Source organism: Tiliqua scincoides, chromosome 2 (assembly GCF_035046505.1).
Source record: "Tiliqua scincoides isolate rTilSci1 chromosome 2, rTilSci1.hap2, whole genome shotgun sequence".
Taxonomy (NCBI): domain Eukaryota; kingdom Metazoa; phylum Chordata; class Lepidosauria; order Squamata; family Scincidae; genus Tiliqua; species Tiliqua scincoides.
This window is the reverse complement of record NC_089822.1, coordinates 107,963,653-107,991,128: the sequence shown is the minus strand read 5'-3', so window position 1 is coordinate 107,991,128 and position 27,476 is coordinate 107,963,653. Positions and strand designations below refer to the sequence as shown.

General features: G+C 44.3%; 1 protein-coding gene across 4 annotated transcripts; it reads left to right on the top strand.

Moving 5' to 3' along the window:
• Positions 1–705: 705 nt before the first annotated feature.
• On the top strand, positions 706–26,971 carry PHC1 (polyhomeotic homolog 1). 4 transcript variants are annotated; one of them, XM_066618403.1, is made up of 15 exons: positions 706–910; positions 8,979–9,137; positions 12,974–13,084; positions 14,720–14,797; positions 15,832–15,981; positions 16,806–16,961; positions 18,148–18,649; positions 19,302–20,062; positions 21,802–21,964; positions 22,326–22,534; positions 22,754–22,868; positions 23,414–23,522; positions 23,978–24,125; positions 25,241–25,472; positions 25,827–26,971. In XM_066618403.1, exons 2-15 carry the CDS (start codon positions 9,024–9,026, stop codon positions 25,979–25,981), a joined length of 3,003 nt encoding a protein of 1,000 aa, XP_066474500.1. In that variant the 5' UTR covers positions 706–910; positions 8,979–9,023; the 3' UTR covers positions 25,982–26,971. The 4 variants fall into 4 exon arrangements, with proteins under 4 accessions (XP_066474500.1, XP_066474503.1, XP_066474502.1 ...); XM_066618406.1 differs by having other exon boundaries at positions 18,148–18,457; positions 25,827–26,970; XM_066618405.1 differs by lacking the exon at positions 16,806–16,961 and having other exon boundaries at positions 25,827–26,970.
• The last annotated feature ends 505 nt before the right edge of the window (positions 26,972–27,476 follow it).

The following is a 27,476-nucleotide window of genomic DNA, read 5'->3' as shown; positions in this document are numbered from 1 at the left end:
CACTTACCTGGGAGTAAGTGCCATTGACTAGAATGGGACTTACTTCCGAGCAGACAGGCATAGGATGGGGTTCAGGCTGCAATCCTCTTCACTTTCCTGGGAGTAAGCGCCATTGACTTACTTCTGAGTAGACATGCATAGGCTTGGACTGCAATCCTAACTACACTTACCTGGGATTAAACCTCATTGACTCTAATGGGACTTACTTCTGAGTAGACAGGCAACGACTGGGGCTCTGAGGCTGCAATCCTCTCCACACTTTCCTGGGAGTAAGCGCCATTGACTCAAATAGGACTTGCTTCAGAGTAGACAGGTATAGATTGGGGCTTTTACTCTCAAGTAAAACTTTTTACAGAGAATCATTTGCTGGCGAGACTAGGCGGGCTAGGAGCCCCAGCCTGTGCATGCCTACTCAGAAGTAAGTCCTATGCTAGTCAATGGGGCTTACTCCCAGGCAAGTGAGGACAGGTGACGTCAGCGCCCGCTGGAAGAAGGAAGGCATCCTGGACCAGGCCCGGTCTCCATGGCAACCGCAAACCTCAGAGAGGTGAGACAAGGAGGGGGGAGAGTAGAGGTGGGGTCACGTGCCCCGGAAGCGCGGTCCTCTGGCGCTCCCTGTGGCAGGAAGTAGAAAGAGGGGAGGGGGGGAGCCTCGCCGCCAAAGAAATTAAACGCTGCGCGGCGGCGGCAGGAGAAAGGGCGAGGGAGGCGGGGCTGCGTTGCGCGGGCGGAACCTCTGCGGGGGGGCGGTCTGGCGAGTGGGGCGCGGTTGCCTGCTGCGCCGCCACCCGCTCGCGCCGCTGCCGTTGGGCCCCGGCCCCGCCCCCTTCCTCTCCGTCTGCTCGCGGGGGGCGTCTGGTTCGCTGGCGCGCCCCCCTCGGCGTTCGCACTGGGCCCTGCTGAGCCGGAGGTAAGCCAGCGCCGCCCGCCCGGGCACCATCTCGGGCAGCCCCTCAGCCTCTCTGCCCGTTAGTTCTGGGGCCTCTCCGGGTCTTGGGTCTCCCACTCAGAGCCCCGTTCTGTGCATGTCTACTCAGAAGCAAGTCAATGGCGCTTACTCCCAGGTAACTGTGGCTTGGACTGCAGCCTTAGAGCCCAGTCCTATGTATGTCTACTCAGAAGTAAGTCCCAGTGGAGTCAGTGGCGTTTGCTCCCAGTTAAGTGTGGATTGGACTGCAGCCTCGGAGCCCAGTCCTATGCATGTCTACTCAGAAGTAATTCCCGTTGGAGTCAATGGGGCTTACTCCCAGGGAAGTGTGGAGAGGTGGAGAGATTGCAGCCCAAGAGCCCACTCCTGTGCAGGTCTACTCAGAAGTAAGTCTCATTGTGTTCAATGTGGCTTACTCCCAGGTAAGGTGTGTAGGATTGAAGCCTGACTCCCCCCCTTCTTTCTTTCTCTGGACTGCTTCACATGTTAACACAGAACGGAGTTGGGTTTTCTTCCAACCCTGCAAGGTTGAGTCGTGTCCAGTCCCCTGATGAGTGTTACCTGCGTTCACAGACATGTACATAGATTCATACTTCGTAGGTATGCAGGATAACGTTTTGACATTGTGTAGGTTCCTGAAGATGTAAGCTGATCTAGAAGGCTTTCCCACTAACATGAAATGTAAGATATCGGCCTCCTTTTTGGGGGGCAGGGATAGAGTCTCCTAACTGTTCTCTGTGGCTGCAATCTGGGAGTGAGCCCCATTGACTCTAATGGGACGTGTCTGAGTAGACATGCGTAGGGTTGGCCTCTTTATCTCTCTACATCTATTTTTGCTACTTTTGAAACTCAGTTTCTTCTTGTGGCTTGCTGCAATCCTGCTGTCATTTTAACCCCTTCTTCCACTTTATTTTGTAATGCTTCGAAATGTCACCCTGTGGTTGGGATCATTAGTGTAGCACAGTGTTTCTCAAATGGTGGGTCAGGACTCACTAGGCGGGGCAATTTCAGATGTGTCCTCATTCATTTCAATATTTTATTTTTAACATATTAAACTTGATGTTGCCATGGTGTATGTGAGGGCTAAGCCCTGACCAGCTTAGCCCCTTGTCTCACTGAAGCACGCAAGCCCCACAACCACTACACTGTAGTGTCCCATGGGGGGATGATGATGATCAATAATAATAACAGTATATAATACTTTTCAACTAAAAGTTCACAGAGTGGTGTACAGAGAAAAATCAAATGTGAATAATGCAGGCTTGTCTGTCAGAGCCACTGTCAAGATTACTGGGATCATTATGAAGCACTTTTATACTAAAATGTTCTATATAAGGACCATTGCATTTGGTATAACTACAGTGGTATTACACTAGTGTTGCCCATGGTAAATTTAGTGTGAGAGATGGGTAAACAAGCTGTGTATGTGTATCTGTAGATATGTGCATACATATCTACATGCTGGAATCCCTAGCATGTATTCACTGCTGAAACAGAGACGCCTGCGTTGGCTTGGTCATGTTGTGAGAATGGATGATGGCCGGATCCCAAAGGATCTCCTCTATGGAGAACTCGTGCAAGGAAAGCGCCCTACAGGTAGACCACAGCTGCGATAGAAGGACATCTGCAAGAGGGATCTGAAGGCCTTAGGGATGGACCTCAACAAGTGGGAAACCCTGGCCTCTGAGCGGCCCGCTTGGAGGCAGGCTGTGCAGCATGGCCTTTCCCAGTTTGAAGAGACACTTTGCCAACAGTCTGAGGCTAAGAGGCAAAGAAGGAAGGCCCATAGCCAGGGAGACAGACCAGGGACAGACTGCACTTGCTCCCGGTGTGGAAGGGATTGTCACTCCCGGATTGGCCTTTTCAGCCACACTAGACGCTGTGCCAGAACCACCTTTCAGAGCGCGATACCATAGTCTTTCGAGACTGAAGGTTGCCAATACAGATATGTGCAATGGGGTGTCTTGGTATGTGTCTTCTGAGTCTTTAGGGAAGCATGTCTGCCTTCTATTCTTTGGGCTTACTGCAGCTAATATCAGTGAAATCACTATAGCACAGTTGCCTCAAAATGTGAAGTGGCCCTTTTTATTTGCAAACTTAAGGTATTTTAAAGTACTATATTTCAGTAATCCTTTTACAAGCTTTAAAAAGGTGGACCAACTTTATTGTTGAATTGTGATAAACAATGGTGATAAACAATTGCTTTTGTAGAGGATACTCATGACCTGTCATGGTTGGCACTCTGCTTCCAAACTTTTAATGCAAGAAGTTTGTGTATCATTGAAATTGGTCCAGACAGAAATCTTGTGCTTTCCTCGTCAGACCATTGTCCAACTCATTTTTAAACTCTTTGCTTATGAATGAATTGTGTGCTCTTTTATCTAGAACTTGATAATTACCCAATCCCATTTCTTCCTCCTCCTCCTATTTTTTGGCATATTAATGTTGGCAACCTTCAGTCTCGGAAGACTATGGTATCGCACTCTGGATGGTTGTTCTGGCACAGCGTCTAGTGTGGCTGAAAAGGCCGATTTGGGAGTGATAATCCCTTCCACACTGGGAGCAAGTGCAGTCTGTCCCTGGTCTGTCTCCCTGGCTATGGCCCTTCATAGCTATGGGCTATGGGCATCAGCAATATGGACCAACTTTATTGTTGAATTGTGGGGGAGGGTGAGAGAATGGTGCCTCCTTCAGACTTACCTGCCTAAAGTGCAATTCTATAGATTAAAAAAAAAAAGAAAAAAGAATTTCAGACTTAGTGGGAGGAAGTCACTTTTGTTGTATATTTCTGTGGCATTCTGCAAGAGAACTAGTTTGTAGGGCTACATTATGGCTGCTTGTTTCATGTAGTTCCATCAGTCACAGGGGGTTGAATCCAGTATCCTAAAATCCATAGGATTTGACCCTGACCCCAAGGCTAGGCAGAGACCTGATCCTAGATTCAAATTGAATGCATCCAAAATGGTGATAAACAATTGCTTTTGTAGCGGATAGAAGGTCAGGAGAATACCTTAAAAACCAAATTTCAACACACTTTTTTCATAGGAAAATGTTTATAAAACTCACTGGTGTGTGAAAAATCACATGAGTGTGTTGCTGTGATTACATGTGTTGGGAAGCATTTTTCAGCCAAATTTAGGAAAGTAAGGTAAAGTGGATGACTTTAGCCATTTTTCCTTAACGTAGCCGTACATACAAAGGCAATGGTACAATTCTTCCGATGGTTATATTTTCCTGTTAGAGTGACTTGTGAGAGCACTAGACTGAATGAAGATAACATTGGAAGTGGCTATCTTCCAAGGCAATCCTAGCTAGAGGCTGATTTTTTAATCTGGAGAAGAGCAACACTTTTCCTAGATCTTCCACTTACATCTTCTGTTGTGTTCCAGTGTTCCCTTTAAATATCAGGGTAGCGTAGTGGTCTTATTGGCTTTTATTGGAACTTTGTTTTCTTTAAAGTGAGATTAACTATCCAGTACACTCTTTAATATTTCCTTTGACGTTTCACAAATCTTATCTTGATGCTTAGGCGCTCAAAGTTTACCAGGGCTGTAATCCCATGCACACTTGTAAGTTTCATTGGAAACATGTACTGTCAAAAACCTTGCCCCCCAAAAAATCTAAAGTGGGTTAAGTGCATTTTAGTTGATACTTTTCCCGCAGTGATGGAACTTGAAGCCTGAAAATTCATTTTGTTATAGAAGCAAGACAGTTTTCCTCATTAGCATTGGATCTGGCACAGTGAATCTAGTTGCAGGCTATAATCTGGCCATATTTTCAGGAAAAATGTCAGTGAAAAAAGGTAAACAGCAGTTTAATTTTTTTGTCTGAGGTGCAAGGGTCATGGGTGGACCCTTTTTGTGCCTGTGCAAAATAGACAGTATTTTCAATTTGTGCTTTTGGCACTTCAGATAATGCCCAAAATTCAAGAAACTTGCATAGGGCTTTCATTTACTAGTTCGAAGAAAATCTATTCCTAAAGATCATGCAATTTCTAATTTTTACTTAATGGGAAGTGGGCTCTGGGTCAGTTAAGTAGCGTGCATCTTACAAATTGAATTTTCACTGATGGTGCCTGCTTCATGGAGTAAAATGGCCATTGTTGGACTGAGCAGGCTGCAGCAGCGGAAGTTAGTAGGATAGGTAACATCCTGTGTGTATCTGAGCGATCTATTTGTGATCTGTAAAATAAGTTCATGCTTTATACTACGTACATGCTTAATTTTTTAGCTTGTATAATCTGTGTTGTGACTTCAGTTTTACTCTAGTTTGATTTGCTTCCTTGATTAATCTAATCTGGAAACTCCCATGGATTAGCTTGATTTTGCTGTTTGTGATAATGGTGGACTACATTCTAGGGCCGTCATAAGTCTCTATTTTCAGTTACGTTGGTTTTCTGGAAAACTTTATGATGCTCTAAATTGTGATCTTATTTAGCAGATTTTATACGTAATAAACAAAATTTAAAAGTAGTGGTGTGTACTACTAGTAGTGGGTAGGAGGTCTGGTCTAGAGGGTAGAGCCTCCATCTGCCTGAAGATAACATCCACAAGGTCGCCAGTTCGAGGCCACCGGCACCGTGCAACCTTGAAGCAGCTGACAAGCTGAAACCGAGCTATTCCGTCTGCTCTGAGCGTGGGAGGATGGAGGCCAGAATGTGAAGCCAGATCGGAATGAAAGACCTTGAATGTAGTGGTTCTTGAAAAAAAGAACTTTCTTTGAAATTGTAAGAATCCCTATTTAATAAGGGATTTAAATAAAGCCTGCCTATGTAAACCGCCTTGAGTAAAGTCTTGAATAAAGACCAAGAAAGGCGGTATATAAATACCTGTTATTATAATATTATTATTATACCCCATAGTGATGTTCTGGCTAACACCAGGATTGCATATCTGATGACCATGTGTGCTCATTAGGTTGTCGTGGGGCATGCACCCATACCCTCGGAATGTGAGGGGAGCTTTACTTCCCTCACCTCTGGAGGGTTGTCTGAGCCTCCCAGAGACAGCGCATGTCCAAGTGCTGCCTCTGCAAGGCTCAGACTGAGGGAAATCGTCTTTCTTGCGATTTCTGACTTCCTCCATGAAACTGGAAATCGTGTGAGAGAGGCGATTTCCCTCATTCTGAGCCTTGCAGAGGTGGCACTTGGAAGTGCTCAGATGACCCTCCAGAGGGGAGGGGAGTGAAGCATCTCCATCCCTGCAGAGGGTCCACATTTCGTCAAGCATCAGTTGCCAATGGGGATTGCGGCACTGATCCCTGCCGTTAAGTGATGCACAACTGTATATGCTGTAATATAAATACACTAGATGATTTTCCAGTAAACCAGACTAGTAGTTTCTTTAATCATCTCCTACAGAAAATAGTGGACCATACTCATGACCTATCATGTTTGGCACTCTGCTTCCAAACTTTTAATGCAAGAAGTTTGTGTATCATTGAAATTGGTCCAGACAGAAATCTTGTGCTTTCCTTGTCCAGACCACTGTCCAGCTCATTTTTAAACTCTTTGCTTTACTTTTTATGAATGAATTGTGTGCTCTTTTATCTAGAACTTGATAATTACCCAATCCCATTTCCTCCTCCTCATATATTTTGGCATATTGCATCAGCAGGGTCTCTCAAATGTGGTTACCAAGTGACCATCTCTTTCTAGCAGTCATCGGTTCCAATTGCTTACAAGGGGGTGGTAGACTCTTCTTGAGTTTGCAACACATTGCAGATAACTTGTATGTAGGAGGGGTTGTTTAATTATGTGCTGTTTATGGGAGGTTGCCCCTCTTCCAAGATCTCTGGCACGTGCATTTACTTCCTGCTAGCAGTGAGAAATTTTCTCTGCTTCTATATGTCTCCAAAGCCCAGCATGAACTGAAAGACTTATCTCAAATTAAGCCAGAGAACGTGACCAGACTACTGGCTACCAAGGCCAGCCTGAGCTTTGGATTTCATTGTGTATAGATTCATGAACGCAATTCTGCTAGTTTAGCAATTATAAAGGGATAAAGCTTCCATAGGAGGAGGAAATGCCTCTGAACAGTACCAGAACAGAGATCAGTACCTGTGTAGCAAGGGGCCCAACTGGAGAAAACTGAAGAGTGTTAACATGGATGTGTGTATGTATTTATTGTTACAGTCAAAGACCAGCAAGAACAAACACACAATACCATCCTGTAGCAGGTGAAATTTAAAATTTCAACATTAAAATACATTCAACATTAAAATGCAACATTAAAATACAATAAAATAACCATCATAGTATTACGAACAAATAAGGAGTAGCTATGAAAATTTCCTCTCATTATTAATAATGCCCATCTGGGTTTTGAAAGCAGCAACCAAAAAACTTGCAATTGGTCTTATAAGCTGAGAATTAGCACCTGTAAGAAGTTTCTTGGCCATTTCAGTTTGTGACAAGCCCAAGAATTTTCTGCTCAGGGGAATAATAAACTTGTCCTGGATCCCCTGATAAAATGGGCAACAGAACATGACATACTCGATTGTCTCAACCTCCCCTGAACTACCGGGACACAGTCTTTCGGAGATGGGGATCTTTCTAAAACAGCCCTCAACAAATGCCGAACGAAGTGCTCTCCATCTAGCTAAGAAAAGAGCTCTCTGTCCAGGAAGCTGTAATAATGGAAGATAAGTGGCCAGGGCAGCTATATACCTTGTGTCATCAGAAGCAAGAAAATCTGGAGATCTGCTGACATCTTGTCGTTCAGTGTCCATCAGTCTCTGTTCTATAATCACTCTTGCCTGAATCAAGTCCATTGCCAGAACAATCTCTGGTAGAGTGTTGATATGAATACAGTACACCCAAGTTATTACTGGTTCACAGCCCAATCTACTCAGCCCATGTCTACTCAGAAGTCCCATTAGTATCAATGGGGCTTACTCCCAGGAAAGTGTGGATAGGATTGGGCTGTGAGTCTAGTGGTGTTTTTGGTGAAGTAAGCAGCATTTTTGTAATTTCACTTGGTATCTTCAACTTTTGAAGTCGGATGTCTGTATACAGTTTATGAAGGATCTTGCTTTGCATAAAAAGGCACAAGCTGATCACTTGGGGCAGCTGAGTGTGATATCCTGGTTGTAGACCTTCTACTCCTGTATTGAGTGTTTTGTAATGATGGGAGAACCAGAGTAAAAAAAGAAGGGATGAAATTGTGCCATCAACTCTGGCCTGCTGTGCAAATCTTTGGCAGGTTGTTTGTTCAAACCTAATACTAGCTCACAGATTTACACTTTGGTTTGCAAAGACCCATACGTATTGTATATAACAGAGAGCTTCTTTCAGTATGTTCTTGAAGACACTGGTGTTTGCAAATGTAATCTGGAATTGGTGCTTCCCAGTAGACCTGTGCATTCATTGTGGACCTGCCTCCATAATCATGCCAAATGCATGTTATTTCCAAATAGCAAGTTTCATATTGAAGGTATAGTTATTCTCAGAACCAAGTATGTGCATATGTATGTCCTTAGGGAGTAACTTGTAAAATGTCCTTTTTGAAGTAAACAGTTACTTACTGTTCAAGAAGAAGGTACAGTGTGCTTAGTAGCTCTTGTTTTGGTTAGGAGATTACTTTAAATATTAAAATTTTTTGTTCAGCAGTCATAACTTTTTCAAAAAATTAAGACTGCAGGATGTGTTCCTATTTTGTTTAGCAGTTGGTGAAATGTGTTTTTTTTGACAGTATTTATAGGGCAACCTCTTTGAGCAAGAAGAGCCAAGCTCACTATCAGTGTATTTTGGCTTCTTGCCTTTTGCCCCTTGGGTAGGGAGCAAGTGTTAAATCAGAGGGTCTGCATTTGGACGATGAAAAATCCACCTGGTAAAGTCAAAAGTTGAAATTGTTAAATATAAGTAATTTGTGCACTTATATAACATGGAAGGTTTGCCCTGTATATGCCCTGTATAACTTGGAAGGTTTTTCGGAGACTTTGCCTGAACGGCATGAGAAACCCAAGAAGGAAATGTGTTCAGGTCGTTTAGTACGTAGAATAAAAAAGGCAAGTGTGGCTGTTAGGTAACCTTCTCACTTCTTTTGTATAGAGCTTGAGACGCAACTTCAGACAGGGTTTTCTGGGACCTGGCACCATGGAGACAGAAAGTGAGCAGAACTCCAACTCAGCCAGTGGAAGCTCGGGTTCAGCAGGAAGTACACGCCCTCAGATATCGCAGATGACTCTCTATGAGCGGCAGGCTGTACAAGTGAGAAACTTTTTTTATTCTTGGAATGTGTGAACTCTTCTGATACATATTGGGCATGCTCATAGAATAACCACTTTTGATGACCAACTTATATATAGTAGAAGAACCTAGCAGCTATTGGATGCTATGTTTCCAAGTCTGTAGACCAGACTTGGACCAGTCTTATGTCTATGGACCAGAAAAGGCACTGGTGGTAGTGGTATGATTCTTTCTGTACTAGTCGACCTTCATCCTATAGCAGACTATTTACTGTATACTTCTGACTCCTGTGGCCAAATAACCAGTGATCTTCTCAACTCATATCCATTATTATGGGGATAAGAGCAATGACTGTCTCTAACCTTGCAGATCAATAAATCAAAGTTGTCGCATTCCTATGGTATTGTTTTGGGGTGCACTTCTTGAGCGAAGGGGAGCTCTACTGGCCATTTTGTTGTTGTCTCCCAGTAGCTTGATCAGAATCTTTTTTCCCCTGCCTCCCCTCTGGACCTGACTCAAAAAGGTGATGGTGAAGGGCACTTGCAACATAAGCTGAGCTGGGAGAATCCCATGCTGCTGGTCACCCAGTAGGCACCCCTCCCATTGGACAAACAGACTGATTTGGGGGTCTCTGTGATGAAGTGCATCTGTGTGACAACAGCATTGACCTTGGTTAAATGAAGCATTTAAGAGTTGCATTCTTCTAAAACCAACAGTTACATTTCTCTTCAGGAAAAAGATCAATTAGAGGTGTGAGGCAAAAGCCTCTTTTCAACCACTGTGCCATGGCACACTGGTGTGACGCGAGTGGTCCACAGGTATGCCACAGGAATTTGGGGGAAGGTCATTTATTAATAGGGCCAATGGGAGATGTCAACCCCCACTGGCAGCATGGTGTGCCTTGTCAATTGTCAAAAACCTGGTGGTGTGCCTTGACCATTTTAGTGCCTTGTCAGTGTGCCATGAGATGAAAAAGGTTGAAAATCACTGCTCTAGGGCAACCTTTACTTTCCTAATGGTAAAAGAGGGTAGTCCTGATCTTGCACTGCTCCTCCTAAGAAGTGAGAAGTACCGGGCAGCTAAGAGGCTGCACTGTGCCTTGCATGCCTAATTTCATGAGAGAGAGTGATAGGAGGCCTACAATAATCAGGCTCGGATGTGTCCCATGCATTGCAGTTGATCCCTGCTTTAGCATTTAGCATTTCTCTTTAGCATTTCTCAGCATCAATGTTTCTCAACATTTGCCCCCCACATTACCACTTTGCATGGTTCACCTATTGGAAGTACCACCGGAAGTAACTGGTGGTGATGTCATTGCCAGTTACTTCCAGATTGGAAGGCCAGATGTGATGAGACAAACATCAGTAAGAAGCTCAGAGTGACTGAGAGGGCTTTTTTGAGTGTACGAGAAGCACACGTTGAAGCTTTGCCCACTGAGCCTCCTACCAACACTTGTTGCATTGCATTTCTGGTCTCGCTGTAAGGTGGCAGGGGTCTGGGGATCCTGTGGATACCACCAGACACCACCTCAAGTACAATCAGTGGTACGAATGCCACTGGTTGAGAAATGCTGCTTTAGATCTACATAAGAGCTCTGCTGGATCGGTTTAAGGTTTATCAAGTTCAGGATCTGGTTCCCACAGCAGTTGAACAGGTGCCTCTGGGAAGCCCACAAGCGGAAAATGAAACCTCTCCTGCCATTGCTCCCCTGCAGCTGCTATACAAAGGCATTCAGTCTCTGAATCTGGAAGTAGCATGTTACCACAGGTAAACCTGCCATTCATAAATCTGTATAATTCTTTTTAAAGCAATGCATGCTAGCGGCCATTACTACTTTTTGTGGCAGTGAATTTAATAGGTTAAGCACTATACAAAGTACAGGTCCAACCTTGTTGTACACGGATTTGATTCAACACTAAAGGCCACTGCAAATGAAAAGGAATGTACTGATCCCTGGTGAAGGGAAAAAATGCATCTCCTTAAAATCACAGTTTAAATTTAAAAAAACGCTTTTCTTATTGTTGTAGAGAGACAGTCATGAAAGTGATCATTCCATTCTTCAGCTGAGCCAGGCAAAGGCAGGGGGTCCTTTGCATTTCTAATTGCTGACTGCCTCTCTATAACAGTAAGAAAAGCTGTTTTTAAACCACAATAGTAAAGGGATGCATTTTAATTTTTTAAAACTGTTTTTATTTAAAACATTTTATGGTATCAGCAGGGAGTCCCAGAGTCAAACCCCTGCAGATGTCGAAGCATGGCCTTATTCCATTAGGAGCAGTGGAGGGGCAAGAAACCTGGAAGTGAATCTTTAAATCTATTTTTCCACTTTTTTTAATCCACATTTTTTTTATCCACTAGGAATTCTGGAACAGAACCCCAAGCGGATAATGAGGGACGACCTGTATTTCCTAAATTCCTTGCAAATCAACTTCATTTAATGATCTCTGGTTTTTGAGTTGCAAGAGTTTTAGGAGAAAACCTCCTCTCTATCGCTTTCTCCACATCATGCATAAATCTCTAAACTTCCAAGTCGCTTGCATCTTTTGAGACTTTTTTCTTTATTAAAGTCCTAAATGTAGTACTGTTATTTTCTCTTAAGGAAGGTACTCCAGGTCCCTAATCATTTTGGGTGACCTCTTCTGCACTTTTTCTAGTTCTACTGTATCTTTTTTGAGATGTTGACCAGAACTGCACACAGTACTTAAAATGTGACCAGCCCATAGAGTTGTATAAGGGCATTGTAATTGCAGTGCACAGGCAGGGTAACTGTTTCTTTATACTCTGATTGTCTTAAGTTAGATAGAAATATGTAAATTTGTAAACAAGAAGAAAAGGTTCCCTGTCCCTGTGCACAAAGCCTGATGTGGACTGCACATTCTTAGTGATAACCAGAAATGAAAAGGTTGAGGTGGTGGTGGTGGTGAGGGAACAGCAGAACTGGTGTTGATGGCAGCCAGGGAGAAAAACTTGATGTGCTTGAGTCAATTGGTTTGGTAGTTGTGATGTTTTTTGTTATAGCTTCTTGTTATCAATTCCGTTTCTAAGTACCCTGGCATGGAATTTTTTTCTCAGCTGCTAGGCATTGGACTAATGTTTTCATTGAGCTTTCCTCCACAGCTGTCAAGATCTCTTTTCTGGTTAGTTGTTTACAACTCTGTCTACATTAATGTGTATATATAAAGTTGAGATTTTTAGCCCCAATGTGCATTACCGTAGCATTGCTCCACATTTGCCATTCTGTTGCCTAATCACTTAATTTGAAGGGATCTTTTGGGGCTGTTCACAATCTGTTGATTTTCACCATCCTGAATTGTTTGGTGTCACCTGCAAACTTGGCTGTCTTTCTGCTTACCCTTAACTTTTGAACAAGTTAGAAAGTGTCAGTCTCAAAAACAATTCTTGAGTACCCCACACTTAATACTCTCCACTGTGACAATTCTTTAACCAGTTAACCATGAAGAACTGTTCTCCCGTGATAGCTAAGTTAGTTGAGTAGTGAGGGACTTTGCTGCATGCTTTTGAAAGTTCAGGAATACAGTATCAATTGTATCATCTCTAACCATATGCATGTTGATATTCTCAGAACTCTGTAAGGTTACTGAAGCAGGACTTACCTTTGTGGAAGCCATACTAATTCTTTTTTATCTGTTCCGTGTTGCACTCCTGATCATTCTAATCCAGGTGACTGTTCCATTTAATAGATGTCTGTTGGATGTGATAGCCAAGATCAGTTTATGTGGGGCTGAGATGTTTATGTGGATTCTGAGTTTCCACATAGGCTTCTATAGACTAAATGAAAATCACTATGGGCATATTAGGTTATGTTTTCGTAATTTGGTTTCCTTTTTTTATTGCAGGCTCTTCAAGCACTGCAGAGACAGCCCAATGCAGCTCAGTATTTCCATCAATTTATGCTTCAACAGCAACTCAACAGTGCTCAACTACACAGCCTGGCTGCAGTCCAACAGGTGAGGTCAACAGTTGTTTGAAATGGGGCAGCTTGAGGAGAGAAATTCATCTGGTTTGGAAAAGAGAAACCAGGTTTGCAGTGCAAAGGGCCAAAGTAGAGATGAGTGGGAAGAATGTGGGAAAAGTTGCCTGTTAATGCAGTACTTTCAGCTCTAGTGGAATTTTTTAATGTTCACGGATGGTGTTTCTGTTCTGAAACATACATAAATGTTTTAGGGAGTATTGATGGTGATTTTCCAGTATAACGTTTTTACATATGATTAAGGCTTATCTGTCTATAAGCCATTGTCTTATATCCACGTCTAGTGTGTACCTAGATTAGAGAAATGGAACCCATTTGGACAATGCCGATGGGAGCAGACTTGATTCTCGACCAATGGCTTGAGTTACCAGGAGAGAGAGGAGGCTTAGCTCCTACCTTAATCATGTTCCCAAGCACATCCTTCTACATAAGTTGTTGCAATTCAGTGCTACAAAAACGTATAAAATGCTACACTGGGAATACAGTTGCAGTAATGGCAGAACTTAACCTAAGTTCGTCATACTTTGTGGCATAGCCCTCATTGACAGAAGGATGATCACAAGAACCCAGAGAGTCCATGCACACCCCCAACAATAATAAAGTGCCGTCTGCTGGTTTTTATTAGTATTTGAAAATGATGTTGGTTTTACTCAAACAAAAGCCCGTTGTGTTCAGTAAGACTTAAGGCTATAATCCTATCCTACTCACTGGCAACATCTCTACTTTTTGCCCCCTTTTTTATACACTTTAATAAAAAGCTCTTATTTGAGGCCTTATTCCCCACACCTTACCCAACTCTCCGACCTTTGTGCTGTGCATATAATTTTAGAGAGGTATTATACATCAATGCAATATTTTGAAAATTACCTGAAAGATTTTAACTCTTTGGCTTGGTTTTGTAGATATGAGCCTGAATAGGTCTTGTTTTCTAGAATCGGTAAATGTCTGGGCACTGATAAAATAGGTTTATGCCAGTTAAGTGTATCTTCTGACAAAACAGCTGTTTCCCAGCTGTTTATCTACATGCCCACACAAAGCTCTAGTATTAAGTCTTGCCTGGTATTTGCCATTGCCTTGTTTGTAGCAGCATAGCTTTAAAAATGGCTGTTATGAAAAACTGAAGGTCTTGACTCACACACCATAAATGAACTCCAGGTCCCTTACCTTCAGAAATGCTAACAACTTGCTCAAGTTTACTCTTTGAAAATACAGGCGTATCCCCATATCCACGGGGGTTCTGTTCTGGTATTCCCCGTGGTTATGTGAAACTGCGGATATGGGTGAATGCTTCCCTCCTGACAGAATCAAGGTCTGTCTGTTCATATATAGTAATTTGTTGGATATAAGAAAAGTAGAGTTACTTTGCATGTTGATTACTTTCTTGGTTTTATATTGAGGAGCATTTTGGGTAGAATGACAGTGCATTGGCAGAAGGACTGTACATGAACAAAACTGGAGGAAATTTCTGCTGATAGAATCTTAAGATCATGTTGCTGTGCTTTGCCCTTTGTGGGATGAGAAGAAAGGGAATGGGGGGCAAGAATTACCACTTAGCTAATAATGTTATCTCTGGAAGAAAAAAATGATGCATCTCCTGTCTTGTTTGTTATAGGCCACAATTGCAGCCAGCCGACAGGCAAGCTCTCCGAACACAAGCGCCTCTCAACAGACAGCTACCACACAGGCCTCAGTGAGTAACTGTATTTCTTCCTTTGTGTGATGTGCTTTTCTTTTTCTGTTGGCTGTGAATGGATAACTTCTGGGTGGATTTGGTGATTTGGAAGCTAGAAATAATGGAAGGAGAGGGAAGGATATACAGGTGGATCCTCGTTATCCATGAGGGCTCCATTCTCAGACCCTTCATGGATGCTGAATTCCATGTGAAACCAAATCATGCAGATTTTGGGCACCACCGAGCTCCAAATGCGTCTGGAGCCGTTCTGAGACCCGTGGAGGCTGCACACAGTACAGTACACTCTAGTACACAGGTACTCAGTACACTCTAGTACATAGGTACTAGAAGGGCACTTCCGGTTTTTGACCAAAAACCGTTCTGAGGCACGTGGAGGCCTCCGGTCACCTCCAGAGACTTCAGGTTGGGCTGATCCAAAATCAATGAATAAGTAGGCTCAACCTGTACTGCTAGCAGGAATAGATTGAGGATTGTTGAAAGGAGATGATGCTTAGTTTTTGTTTGTGGGTGCGATGTCTGAGCAGCATCAATAAGGATGAGGAGGCAGCTGGAGGGAAAGGCAATGGGGAAACCTAGAATCAGCATCTGGAGAAAGAGCCTGTTAATTTGTGCTGCTCTCAGCTTTCCATGCATACAGGAGGAATCTGCATTTAAAGCATAGTTGGATGATGGTTTGCAAGCCTTCTGTGACTTTCTCCCAGAACCCACAATTCTGAGAGTATTATGAGCCAAGAGTTTTTTTTACAGCAGTTGTTATCTCCCAGCCCTTTTTGTACAAACCAATGTTGCTAGAAAGAGTAGCCTTTGTAGCCAATTCTTTCAGGTGTTCACTAGGTTTTTGGAAAACTGGGGGAAGGGTGTGAAATTAAGGACTGAAAGTGGCTGGTGGAGTCTTGAGGAAGCTAGGTCATGGCATGCCTTGTTTCTCTAGTCACATTACTGGAGATAGACTGTAACTTTTTTGCAACTATTTCCAGTGGAGGACTTCTGATAAACTACTTCAGTGTTTCTCGAATTGTTTCCTTTTATAGATTAACTTGGCAACCACATCAGCTGCGCAGTTAATCAGCCGTTCACAAAGCGTGAGTTCACCTAGTGCTACCACCCTGACACAGTCAGTGCTCCTGGGAAACACCACCTCGCCACCTCTTAATCAGTCACAAGCTCAGATGTATCTTCGGGTAAGAGATGTACACAATTGCTTTGACTCATCACTTTGGCTCCCTTGTTCTATATTGCCTCACATGTTTCTGCACCAGTTTCCACCTTTGGCACGACTAAATGTGAGGTAGCTTAGACTGTAAGTTGGCAGTCTCTGTTTCCTTGAACATTTGAGTTGTGGCTTGGCACATCAGTGTAGTTGGGTGACTTATGCTTCACTTGTAGCTTTTTTTGTGAATGTTAAAGATCCCATGGCACTTGGTATGATTTTGTGTAATGCTTTGGAATATGTATCCCTTCTCTTTAAACTGTTAATGTATTCATCTGAAATACAAGTCCTTTAGAGCAGTTAAAGAGCCTAGTTAGAAATACCCCTCCTCTTTCTTGTCTCCATTTCATCTTTGGTTGTTAGTTCCTTTTTGTCTGTGAAATGACTGAATCTCCTTTAGATCTAGTTAGCCTCATACTTTTTTACTTTGTAGTAAGCACATTTCTTGTTGTGTCTCAGTATGAATAGCATGTTTCTCAGCTGAGCTAAGCAAACTACTACGCTCCTGTTTTCCCCCCCCCTGCCACTCATGAACCCACAGCTGCTAGGTAATCTATGCTGCTGCTCCATTATAGTGATATGGCAGTGATTGGCATCTAGAAACAAGTAATTCCTAGGTTCCCTCTCCTACAAAGTGGCCATGATGAAGAAGACACTGCTGAGACGTGATGCGTATCAATAGAGACCGCAGGCCCCATGTCACATTATAACCTATTTGCTTGTGGTTCGCTTTCTTTCCTCCTTTCTCTTCCTTTTACTCTTCTCATCTCCACACCACTTAACCCTCCCCAACAGCCGCAGCTGGGAAACCTATTGCAGGTGAACCGGACCTTGGGCCGCAATGTACCTCTTACCTCCCAGCTCATCCTGATGCCTAACGGGGCTGTGGCTGCTGTTCAGCAGGAAGCACCACCTGCTCATTCTCCTGGTGTTCACACAGACACGGACCAGGTCAGTGATGCCCTCTTCTGGGGTTCCCACGACCAGCCTGGCCTGGCCCAATCTTGGGTGTGTACCTGTAGCTCAAACTTTGTGTAGAGCATTAATTTTGTGCTGTTTTGGGGTTAATAGCAGCATCCATTTAGTTGCTGCTCATTTCAGCAAGTGGCCTTTCATCCCTTGAGAGCAGGGTTCATTTCTGTAGTTTACATAGACCAACCAGACAGCTGTTCTTTGGTTATCTTCTGTAGAGTACCTTAATGTTTTCATCCTAATATATACATGGTGGATTACCTGCTGTTTGAACATTAACAAATACACCTGGTTTTTAGGCTGGCTTCCAGCTTGATTGGGCTCCAGAAACCGAAGGTGCCTCATTCTGCATGCTAGAATTTTCTCAGAGATGGGGGTGGGGGGTAAAAGGGAATTAATTTGGTGGTAAAGGGAAACTTATAGGTTGCTTTTGGGTACTAATAGTTGGATTTCAGATCAGACCCTTGCAGGTTATTCAGTATTGTTTCAACTTCTTCTCTGACTTGCTGCTTGCTATGTGTCCTCTCCCATCACATCTCAGAATATTTAGAGGCATTTCAGAGCTAGCTGCTCCGCCTTCATTCTGCCTCCATTTTCTGTCTTAACTAGTTTTCTTCAGCAAATTCAACTTCATGTTTTTCTGAAAGTACGGTAGAAAGAAAACCCATTGGAACACTGGTGATAAGAGCAAGTAAGCCTAGTGAATATTGCAGAAGGGGAGGGTGGGGAAGAGGTTGATTTCAGTTGGGAGTGGATAGCACAGGTGAGCCATCATTGGTGCACTGGCAGCATAAGTCTAAGAGAGAGACTCAAATTAGAACTCATACTGAGGAAGGAGTTTTCTTCTAAACTTTTTCCAGAAAGTGCCATGAGATCTTTAACTTTTCCTTGAAAGGAGGGAAGAAGGAAGTTCAGGTGAATATTACTTTTAAAAAGTGGGCTTTTTGATCAATTGTTTCTCATGCCTAGTAGTACCTTGTGATATTGGCAAACACTCAGTTTTGGGCACCCGGTAAAAGGAGGGCAGTACCAAATGCAAAAACATTGATGAGCCTCAGAATGACTTTTTTCTTTCTTAGTTAACTGTTGGTCAAACCAGAGTAGATTCCAGGCTCTGACAATGTCATCTGAGTTAATTGCTTTTTTTCTTTGCATTTTTTCCCAGGTGCAGAATTTGGCTGTCAGGAGTCAGCAGACCTCAGCAGCGAATGCCCAGCTCCAGGCTTCAGTTCCAAAGGCTGTTTTGTCAGGGAATTCCCAGTCTTCAGTACTACCCCAGGCCACCCATGCTGGTCAGACCTTGACAGTGACACAGGCCTCTTCTGGCAATGTAGGCCAATCCCTCAACCTTAGCCAAGGAGCAGCAGGAACTAATGGCATTTCTGGGAGTGTGGCATCCTCTGTGGGGAGTCATACTACCACTGGGCTGAGCCAGGCAACCTCTTCTGGCCCAGGGGGCAGCTGTCAGAGGAAAGGTACTGGTGTGGTTCAGCCTTTACCTATAGCTTCTGCTGCCCAGGCAGCAACTGTGAGCCAGGGAAGTCAGACAGAGGCAGACAGTGCAGCAGCAAAGAAGGCTGAAGCAGATGGCAATGGCCAACAGACTGTGGGCATGAACCTGACCAGGACGGCTACACCAGCCCCAAGCCAGACTTTGATCAGTTCTGGTAGGTGACGTTTAATGCTCTCCTCATTGGAGCACCTTCTAGTGGCTGCCTGGTGCCTTTTATTCTTAATCGAGGTTCACTACTGTGACAGTTTTCTGCCTCTGCTGGGTCCCACAGAGAGGGCTGACTGTAATCTATTTTAGTTTGTTGGTGGGGCTGTGGGCTTGGGAGCGAAAGAGTTCATGCTTTGTCTTCCTGGCTTGGAGTCAGCGCAATCTGGAAAGGAGCACTTATTTCTCACTCCATTGTCTTCATTCTGGGTTGTAGTGTTTTCATACTTCACAGAAGGCAGTTTTGTATGTTCAGAGTCAGACTGTGTTAGCCTTTTTAGCGCTCCACTGCCTGGCAATGGCTCTTCCTCCACAGTCTTGGCCAGCCCTGCTACTTGAGTTGCTTTCAACTGGTGATGTCAGTGATTTGGGACCTTCATGCAAAGCATGAGGTCAGCTGCTGAGCTATAAATCCTCCCTGCTTATAAGTTCATGTAATAACTCTTACTCATGTTCTTCCCTTGATATCCTGACCTCCCCCTTCCCATGGTTCCCTGGATTGTGATCTCCTTAGGGCAAGTATTTGACTACTCTGTTTTCAGTTGCTGTATAAAGTCCCATGTACCCTAATGGTGCACTGTAACTTCTTTTTTGCTCTATAGCCACGTATACCCAGATCCAGCCCCACTCGCTCATCCAGCAGCAGCAGCAGATCCACCTCCAGAAGCAAGTGGTGATCCAGCAGCAAATTGCTATTCATCACCAGCAGCAGTTCCAGCACCGCCAGTCCCAGCTCTTGCACACTGCTACCCATCTTCAGTTGGCCCAGCAGCAGCAAACCCCAACTCTGACCCAGCAGCAGCAAGCCCCACCTCTTCAGGGCCAACAGCAGGCCCAGACCCTTGTTGTCCAACCCATGCTGCAGTCCCAGCCTCAGGCTGTGCAGCTCCAGCAGGACGGTCTTTGCCAGGCAGCCACCAAGTCACCTGTCCCCATTCAGTCCAAGCCACCTTTAGCCCCTCTCAAACCTCCTCAACTTGGTGCTGCCAAAATGTCAGCATCCCAGCAGCCTCCACCTCATATCCCAGTGCAGGTGGTGGGCAGTCGCCAGCAAGGCTCAGCCCAGGCTCAGGCATTAGGCCTGCCTCAGATAAACACAGCTGTGCAGGCCCCCCGGGGCATGCCAGCTGTCGTCCAGCCAGTGTCACAAACCCACACAACGCCCCCATTGTCCCAGGCCGCTTCTGCCTCATTTTCTTCTTCTACTCCCCCTCCTCCTCCACAAGAAACCCCTCCTCCACTCACTCCTGGGGTCAATGTTGCTCAAGTCCAAGGCACAACACAGGTGAAGAACTCTGCTTCCTCTCCAGTTGTGGCGCAGGCATCAGCAGCAGCATATTACGTGCAGCCTGTTCAGTTACCTGTAAGTGGCACTGCTGTAATGCTGTGGGGAAGGTGAGGGATCCTCTCTTGCCTACACTGGTGGTTCAGAGTGAAACCAAGATTAGCTAGCTGTTGACTTACAGCCTGATCCTGCACTGCCCAGCATCGGTGCTCCAGCCTCACCATCAGTGCTGGCTGTCATAAAAGTGCCGTGAGGTACTCTGACACGGGGCAGTGAGGCTGCTGTGCTGGCATAGAGGCCAGCGCCCATAGGTGCTGGGCCACTGCATCAGTGGATGTGTAGTTGGGGTGTCAGGCAGTAAGTTTCCCAACTGCTCAGCAGGGAGGCCTTTGGGGGGGTGGGTGGTTTGGTGGGCGGATCAGGCCCGGGGGGGTGGGGTGGGCAGAGGCTGCTGCAGGATCCTATACCCCCTCCCGAGCTGTGGAGCCCAACATGGGTCCCCCTGGTTCTGCGCCAGTTCAAGGGCTGGTGCAGATCTGAGTAGACCTATCTGGACCCGCTGTACACAACACAGGGTAAGAGAACTGATGTTCCCTACCCTGAGGAGACCTTTGACACCTTCTCTGGCCCCATAGGATACAGTGGCAGCTATTTCAGCGCTGCTGTTTCCTGTGGCTCTGGGGAGGGATAGAATTAGGTTCTTAGTTCACTCATCATATTGCTCAGTCTAGAACAGTTTATGGCCAATCAGCCATGTATGTTGTAAATCAACTGATAGGAGCAATTATGGGCACCATTGCTTAAGCCCATGGTTCCAAAACTTTTCAGCACTGTGACCCACCTCATCATCCATGGTGGGTTGTGAGTTGATGCTCCTGGTAGTGCCAGAATATCTTATTGGGAGACCCTGGAGGCCTCTTCCTCGTTGTGCACACACACTCTACTGGCCTCAGAATGACCTGCAGAAGCTACCTGACTTCCAGTTGCTTCTGTGGGCCATTCAGAGTCACATAGAGGTCAACAGGGTGGGTTTTGGGCCCAGTGTGACCCAGAAGAGGCTTCAGGGGCTTCCCAAAAAGAATTTTGGCATCACCAGGAGCATCACTTCAGATCCATTGCACATAGGGTTGCAGCCCACCTCGTGGGAAACTCTGACCTAAGTTGTTATCCTGTATGAGACCACTACTGTCACCATGTGCAGCTCTTTTTTCATTTGGTGCTGGCAGTGCAGGAAAACGTCCCAGTGGGTTGCATTTCCTGTTAGTGAGAAGAGATTTGTCTCAAGCACTGTATTGTGGGCCAGCATTGTTTAATATAGAGAAGCTTGGTCCTTAAAATGGGCATTTGGATTTTTATTTTGTTGCGGGGAGGTAGGGCGTGAAGTTCAGATTTTCACCAGAACTGTTTGAGAGACTGGGGTGTAAAATGGTAGTCCATGTGGAATATATTAGTGTTGACATTGTTGCTTCCTCCTTGGCAAGTATGCAAGTAGTGGCAGAATTAAGCGGTGTTTGTGACTGGGATGAAGAGGGTCCCTTGTGCAGTTGGAAGGTGCTTCTACACAAGATTTTTGTCAATACTTTCTTCCCTAATCTGCATATAGTCTTTTGCTGCCTTCTGTATAATTCCAGAGGGTCTCCAGTCCCTTAGGAGTGGGTTGGAGTGTGTGTGTAAACACACAGGGGGCTGTGGTATGAGAGAGATCAGAAAGCCCTATACTCACTCATGCCTCTGTGCATCCCTAGTAGTCTCTGCTAAGTAGTCCATTCCTTATGTTACTCTGCCTCCATTCAAATCTTCTTGTTCTCCCTACCCAGAACAAGCCCCAGACCTTGGCTGTCAAGCGCAAGGCAGAATCTGAAGAGGAGAGGGAGGAGTCCAGTGCACCACCTTCTCTCTTGCCTGCCAAGTCTTCTCCTATGGCAGAGAATTCCAAAGTCACAGAAGACAAAGGTGGCCTAGGAGGTGAAGAGAATAGAGGTGAGTTGCCTCCTCACAGCAATTAGATAAATGGACATGAATGTCCTTACACAGAATAGAATTTGGTTGAATTAAAGCTTCTGGTTCTCGGGGAGGGATTTGGGCCAGGCCTTGGTTCATGGAAAACCATTTTCTTGTGAGTCGCGTATGCACAGTCTGTGTACGCTTTTGAGCAGTGTGTGATCACTTTGGTGCGTAGTACTTGTGACTAGAAGTCAACAGAAACAGGAGGTTCCTAGTCTGACTCTCGCAAATTATTCAAATGTTGCAAGCAGAATGCTTCCTTTTTAAGAAATGTATGCAGACTTGTATAATTACAGAATTCATTTGGACCTAACTGTTAATGTTTATTGTGTTTCAGAGAAACTGGAATCGCTTTCCAATGCCACCCCAAATGCATCTTCAAGTGATCCAGGCTCAGTTACTCCTCCATCTGCTTCTATGCCTACCTTGGCCATGGTGTCACGCCAGACAGGAGACTCTAAGCCTCCACAAGCCATTGTGAAGCCCCAGATTCTGACACACATCATAGAGGGCTTTGTCATTCAGGAAGGGGCAGAGCCATTCCCGGTAAGAGGATCAAGGGCCTGGAATATGTAGGGTCAGGACTCTTTTGTCACTGTCTTCTCTTTGTCCTACCAGTTTGGTCATTTAACTTGTGTGCTGAAGCCAGGGAGAAATTGCCTTAGTCCTGCAGCTCCACCTAGTGAAACTAGGTGGATGAACGTTAGTGACAGAGCTGCTTGCTAAGTGAGGTTTTTTCTCTCTCCCCCCCCCCCCCATGTGCAGGTGGGTTGCTCTCAGCTCCTAAAAGACTTTGAAAAACCCCTTCAGGTTGGGGCTCCCCCAAGACAGACTGAGAATCAGCCTGGCAATTCCCCAGGAGAGGAAAACATGATAGCAGGTGAGTCTTAATTTGAGGTGGTAGTAGAAGGAAGGGAGCAGTGCTTGGTTAGGGTTAATTTTTTTTCTATGTTCTCTTGATCCACTTTTTCCCCTCTTTGAAGCATGTAGTTGGTTGGGAGTCTGACCAAGTACTTAGGTTGCTGACTTCCTGGAATAGGTGTATGAAAGAAAGGCATACAAGACATCTTGTGCTCTATTCTAAACCTCGATGGAGGTGTTTGGAGGGATTTTGTGTTGCAATGTTTTATACCCTAGAATTGCCCACTTGGTAGTCCCTATAAGGGAGGGTAGCCAGATCATTCACTAAGACTCTCAAAGAAGCATGTCTAGAAAATGAAATGTTTTCTTTGCATGGTCCTAGTTTTGCAATGTTCAACTAATGGTGTTCCTAGAATTTCTCTTTGGGAGACTACTGAATCACTTGCTGGCTTTCTGTTAGTAGGCAACTTGCTTTCAATTAGAAAATCTAATGCTTGCATTCTGTTGCTACTGGTTGGTTTCTTTAGTAGTTAATAAATGCGTCTCTCTCTCTGATTTTCTCAGAGCAAGACAAGAAAGGGAACCTGTTGAAATGCGAGTTCTGTGGCAAATATGGCCCAGCCAATCAATTCCGTGGTTCAAAGAGATTCTGTTCTGTGACATGTGCCAAGAGGTAATGATAGTTGGACATCTCCTTGGGTCTTGTGCACTGTTGAAATTATAGATCAATCAAATGTGATTCTGCCTCCAAGATGGTGCTAACTTGTTGGTAGTACCTTATTTTATTCTTATGTAGTGCTTGATATACTTCATTTGTTTCTGTAATTTGATAAACAAGATGATTTCCCTGCAAATGAATCTGCCAAACTGTAGTGGTTCTACTGCTGCCTTCACAAGTAAAGGTATTGTCTCTTAGTTGCATTTCCCATTTGGGATTACTCATTGCAAATTGGGATATATGCAAATGACGCTATGAGTTGCTTCTGTATCTTGATTACAAGATATGTCAATAGGCCTGGCTAGGTAGCTGATCTTGGAATGATTTTCTGCAAATACATGGGGGCTTTAGAGCACCAACACTAAACTGTTCTGCTAGAAAAGGATACACTTTATTCATTATCATGTCAGGTACAATGTGGGCTGCAGCCACCAGCTTCGGCTGCAACGAAAAAAGATGAAGGAACTCCAGGAAGCAAACTATGCCCGTCGTCGACGTGGGCCTCGGCGCAGCAGCTCAGAGATTGCCCGAGCCAAGATTCAGGGCAAGCGTCACCGGGTGAGGATGGAATCCTAATTCTTTGACTGGAATTAGGTACAGCCATGAATTTTTAGTGTTTAACCATGTCTAACTCAGTGCACCAGACCACCTCCATGTTTGCTCCTTTCTACCTTTGCCTCACCTCAAAAGACTCTGGAACAAATGCCTTTTTTAAAATTTAGAGGTAGGGTGTTCCGCATCTGGAGGCACTATCGCAAAGAATGTTCTTGTCTCCAAAGATCTCAGTAGATAAGTACATTCATATCGCAGAAGGTGATTCTCGAAGAACCAAGGCTCAAACTGTACAGTACCTTAAAGCACACTGAATTGGACCCAAAAATGAAAAGGAAACTGGAGTAAATCTTGCAGGATGGTCCTCAACACCTATCCCACAGTGATTTGGCTGCAGCATTCTAGAAGCAACGCTGAATCTAGGAGCACCCCCAGCTATGCACTTTCAGAGGAAGTGCTGCCCCATCAAGAACAGGCTAGATCCACAATTCAAGATTATCTCTTGTGTATCCTCTCTCTCAGTGGTTCTCAAACTTTAGCACTGGGACCCACTTTTTAGAATGACCATCTGTTAGAATCCACTGGAAGTGATGTCATGGCCGGTTATGACATCATTAACACCCCCTTATGACAAAATCAAATCTAAGTAAATTAAAAGTTTACAATAAGTTTAGAAATTTATTTAAAGAAAAACCCCTCCTAACCTTCCCAAACAGTTGCTGATCTGTTTAAAAAAAATCCCCTAAATATCCCAAATGCTGCAATCCTATTCACACATATTCAGGATTAAGCCCCTATCATTGTTAAAAACATATACATAGTAGTACCATTCTGTAACATGTTTTCAAATGCAGTCACATACCCATGATAGCATCAAGTCTAATACATTCAAAATACACTTTGAAATGAATGGGGACCCAAATGAAATTGGCTGGGTCCCAACCCACTTTTTGAAAAAACACTGCCCTAGTCTGGTTATGTAATTTTCCCAGTTATGCAACTGTTCCCTAAAGATTTGCTATTTGAAATTAATGCAGTAGAACAGTTGTGGAATTGGGTAACCTGGGTCTCTTTCATTGCCTTTCATAAATGATCATCTTTTGCTCTGTTGGGTTTTGCAGGGCCAAGAAGACTCTAGCAGAGGATCAGATAACTCGAGCTATGATGAAGCTCTGTCCCCTACATCTCCAGGACCTCTCTCGGTGAGGGCTGGTCATGGAGAGCGAGACCTTGCCAGCTCCAACATAACTCCACCTACACCTGACCTGCATGGCATCAACCCAGTCTTCTTGTCCAGTAACCCCAGCCGCTGGAGTGTAGAGGAAGTGTACGAGTTCATTGCATCACTGCAAGGTAAATTTAACATGCACACACACAACTCCCGCCATCCTCCATATCTGGAAGGAATGGGATGGTAGGTGTAAGTCAGACAGTTAAATGTTGAGGAATTGTGATGATGGGAATAACAGTGGGGCGTGTGTCATAGAATGACTTAAAGGGAGCTGTGACCTAGGAAGTTCCAGTTCAATTAAGTGCCCTTAATAAGCAAGAGTTTATTCTTGCAGTCTCCCCCCCCACCCTCAAAATAAAAATCTAGAGGAATTGTACAATCATTTAAGAAAACTGTTCTCAGATTTTATGTGTGGCATAGAGCAAGATGCTTGTCTCTTCGCTTCTCAAAATGTTTCTGTTACTTGAATCCTCCAGGTTGCCAGGAAATTGCAGAGGAGTTTCGCTCCCAGGAAATTGATGGTCAGGCCCTGCTCCTACTGAAGGAAGAGCACCTCATGAGTGCCATGAACATCAAGCTGGGTCCTGCCCTCAAGATCTGTGCTAAGATAAACATACTCAAAGAGACCTAATTGCATAAGAAACTGGCATGTCCTGTCCTCTCCAGGCCAGGACCATATTTTTCCAAGCTCTCAACAGTGAATGGAGGGAAACTGACCTCGTTTGTAAGCCTGTGTTTTGGTGCTAAGTAGGGGAGGAAAAGCTCCCCAGGAGGCCTTGAAACTTCAAGAGTTGGTGTTGTCTGCAAATTCTTTCTAGCGTCTGAGTTGTTGCTGAAAGTAACACAACTAAGAGGAGTTCTTCTGTAATAGTTTGAGGCTCCTGAGAGGAAAGGCTGTGGAGAGGCCTTCCTCATCTCAGAGCACACCTGGTGGAGTCACATTCTCCTTCCTGTGGGATTTCTCTTCTTGGCAGAGTTAGTCGCTTTCCAGGGAATTGGTTAGTGCTGAAACTCGCTCATGCTTTCTATTGTTGAGGGAAGGAAACTGCAGGATTCTGTTTAGAACACTGAGAACTGTGGTTCTTAAATTACTCCTTTCCCTGTTTGCCCAAGTCCCTGGCTCATAGTGTTGAGCAGAGGTAAGTAGCAAACCTACTTCATACAGAACATTGGAGGGGAAAGCATTACAGATCACTTAAGGATTAGGGCTTATTCATGCCTAGTGGGACCTTCCCCAAGATATGAGCACTTCGGACTGTGGCATAGAATTGGAAGAATCTTTTTTAAAAAAAGATCTTTAATACCACATGTCTGTCTGAAGTTGGAAGATCAAAGGAGAAACCGAATGTTCTGAGGCTCCAGTTGTTTCTATCCTGCTTTTTAAAGTTTTCTTTTATCAGTTTTGTATCTTGCCCCCTCCCCCTTTGAGAGAACATATGGGACAAAGCTTCTGCTAGCAGGTTTGTATCCTCTGTCAGAGGCCTGTTTATTTTTGTTTATTATACAAATACACTCTTCCTCAGTAAAAAAAAGTGCTTCAAAAATTAAGTTCTTGTGGCTTTTCTCTTGCCCCATTTTTCATGGTAGATGACATCAGTACAGTAGGCAGCTTCTTGAATTCCACTCAAAGCAAAGCCTATAGCAGACTCTGAATGAAGACAAACTTCACTACTGCTGCTCATTTTAATAATCAGGAGGCTCTTAAAAGTTGTCACCTCTATGAACAACTTGTCCTAACTGGTGCTTTGGCATACAGGTTAAAACAAATGCTGTGGCAGGAATCTGTGTCTTTCAAATTCTACATTGTGTCCATCAGCTTAGAATAGGCTTTTCTACTTACATTTTCCCATATTGCAAACTGTATGGAGCAAGCCTCAATAAGATCCACAATGTTGGCAGGTTCCATCATTACTGTGTTGAAGCATGGTTCCTTAAGAGTAGGTTTACAAAAATGTACAGTATCTGCTGTATGACTAGAGAAGGTCCCAAGATGCAGTCTGACTGCCTAGCGTACGACTACAGTTAGCAATGAATGAGAAATTGTCCTTCTTTCTGTCACTGTAGATTGAATTAAGGCCACTGAAATTGGCAACACTGCACTACACACACAAATTGAAATTCTATAG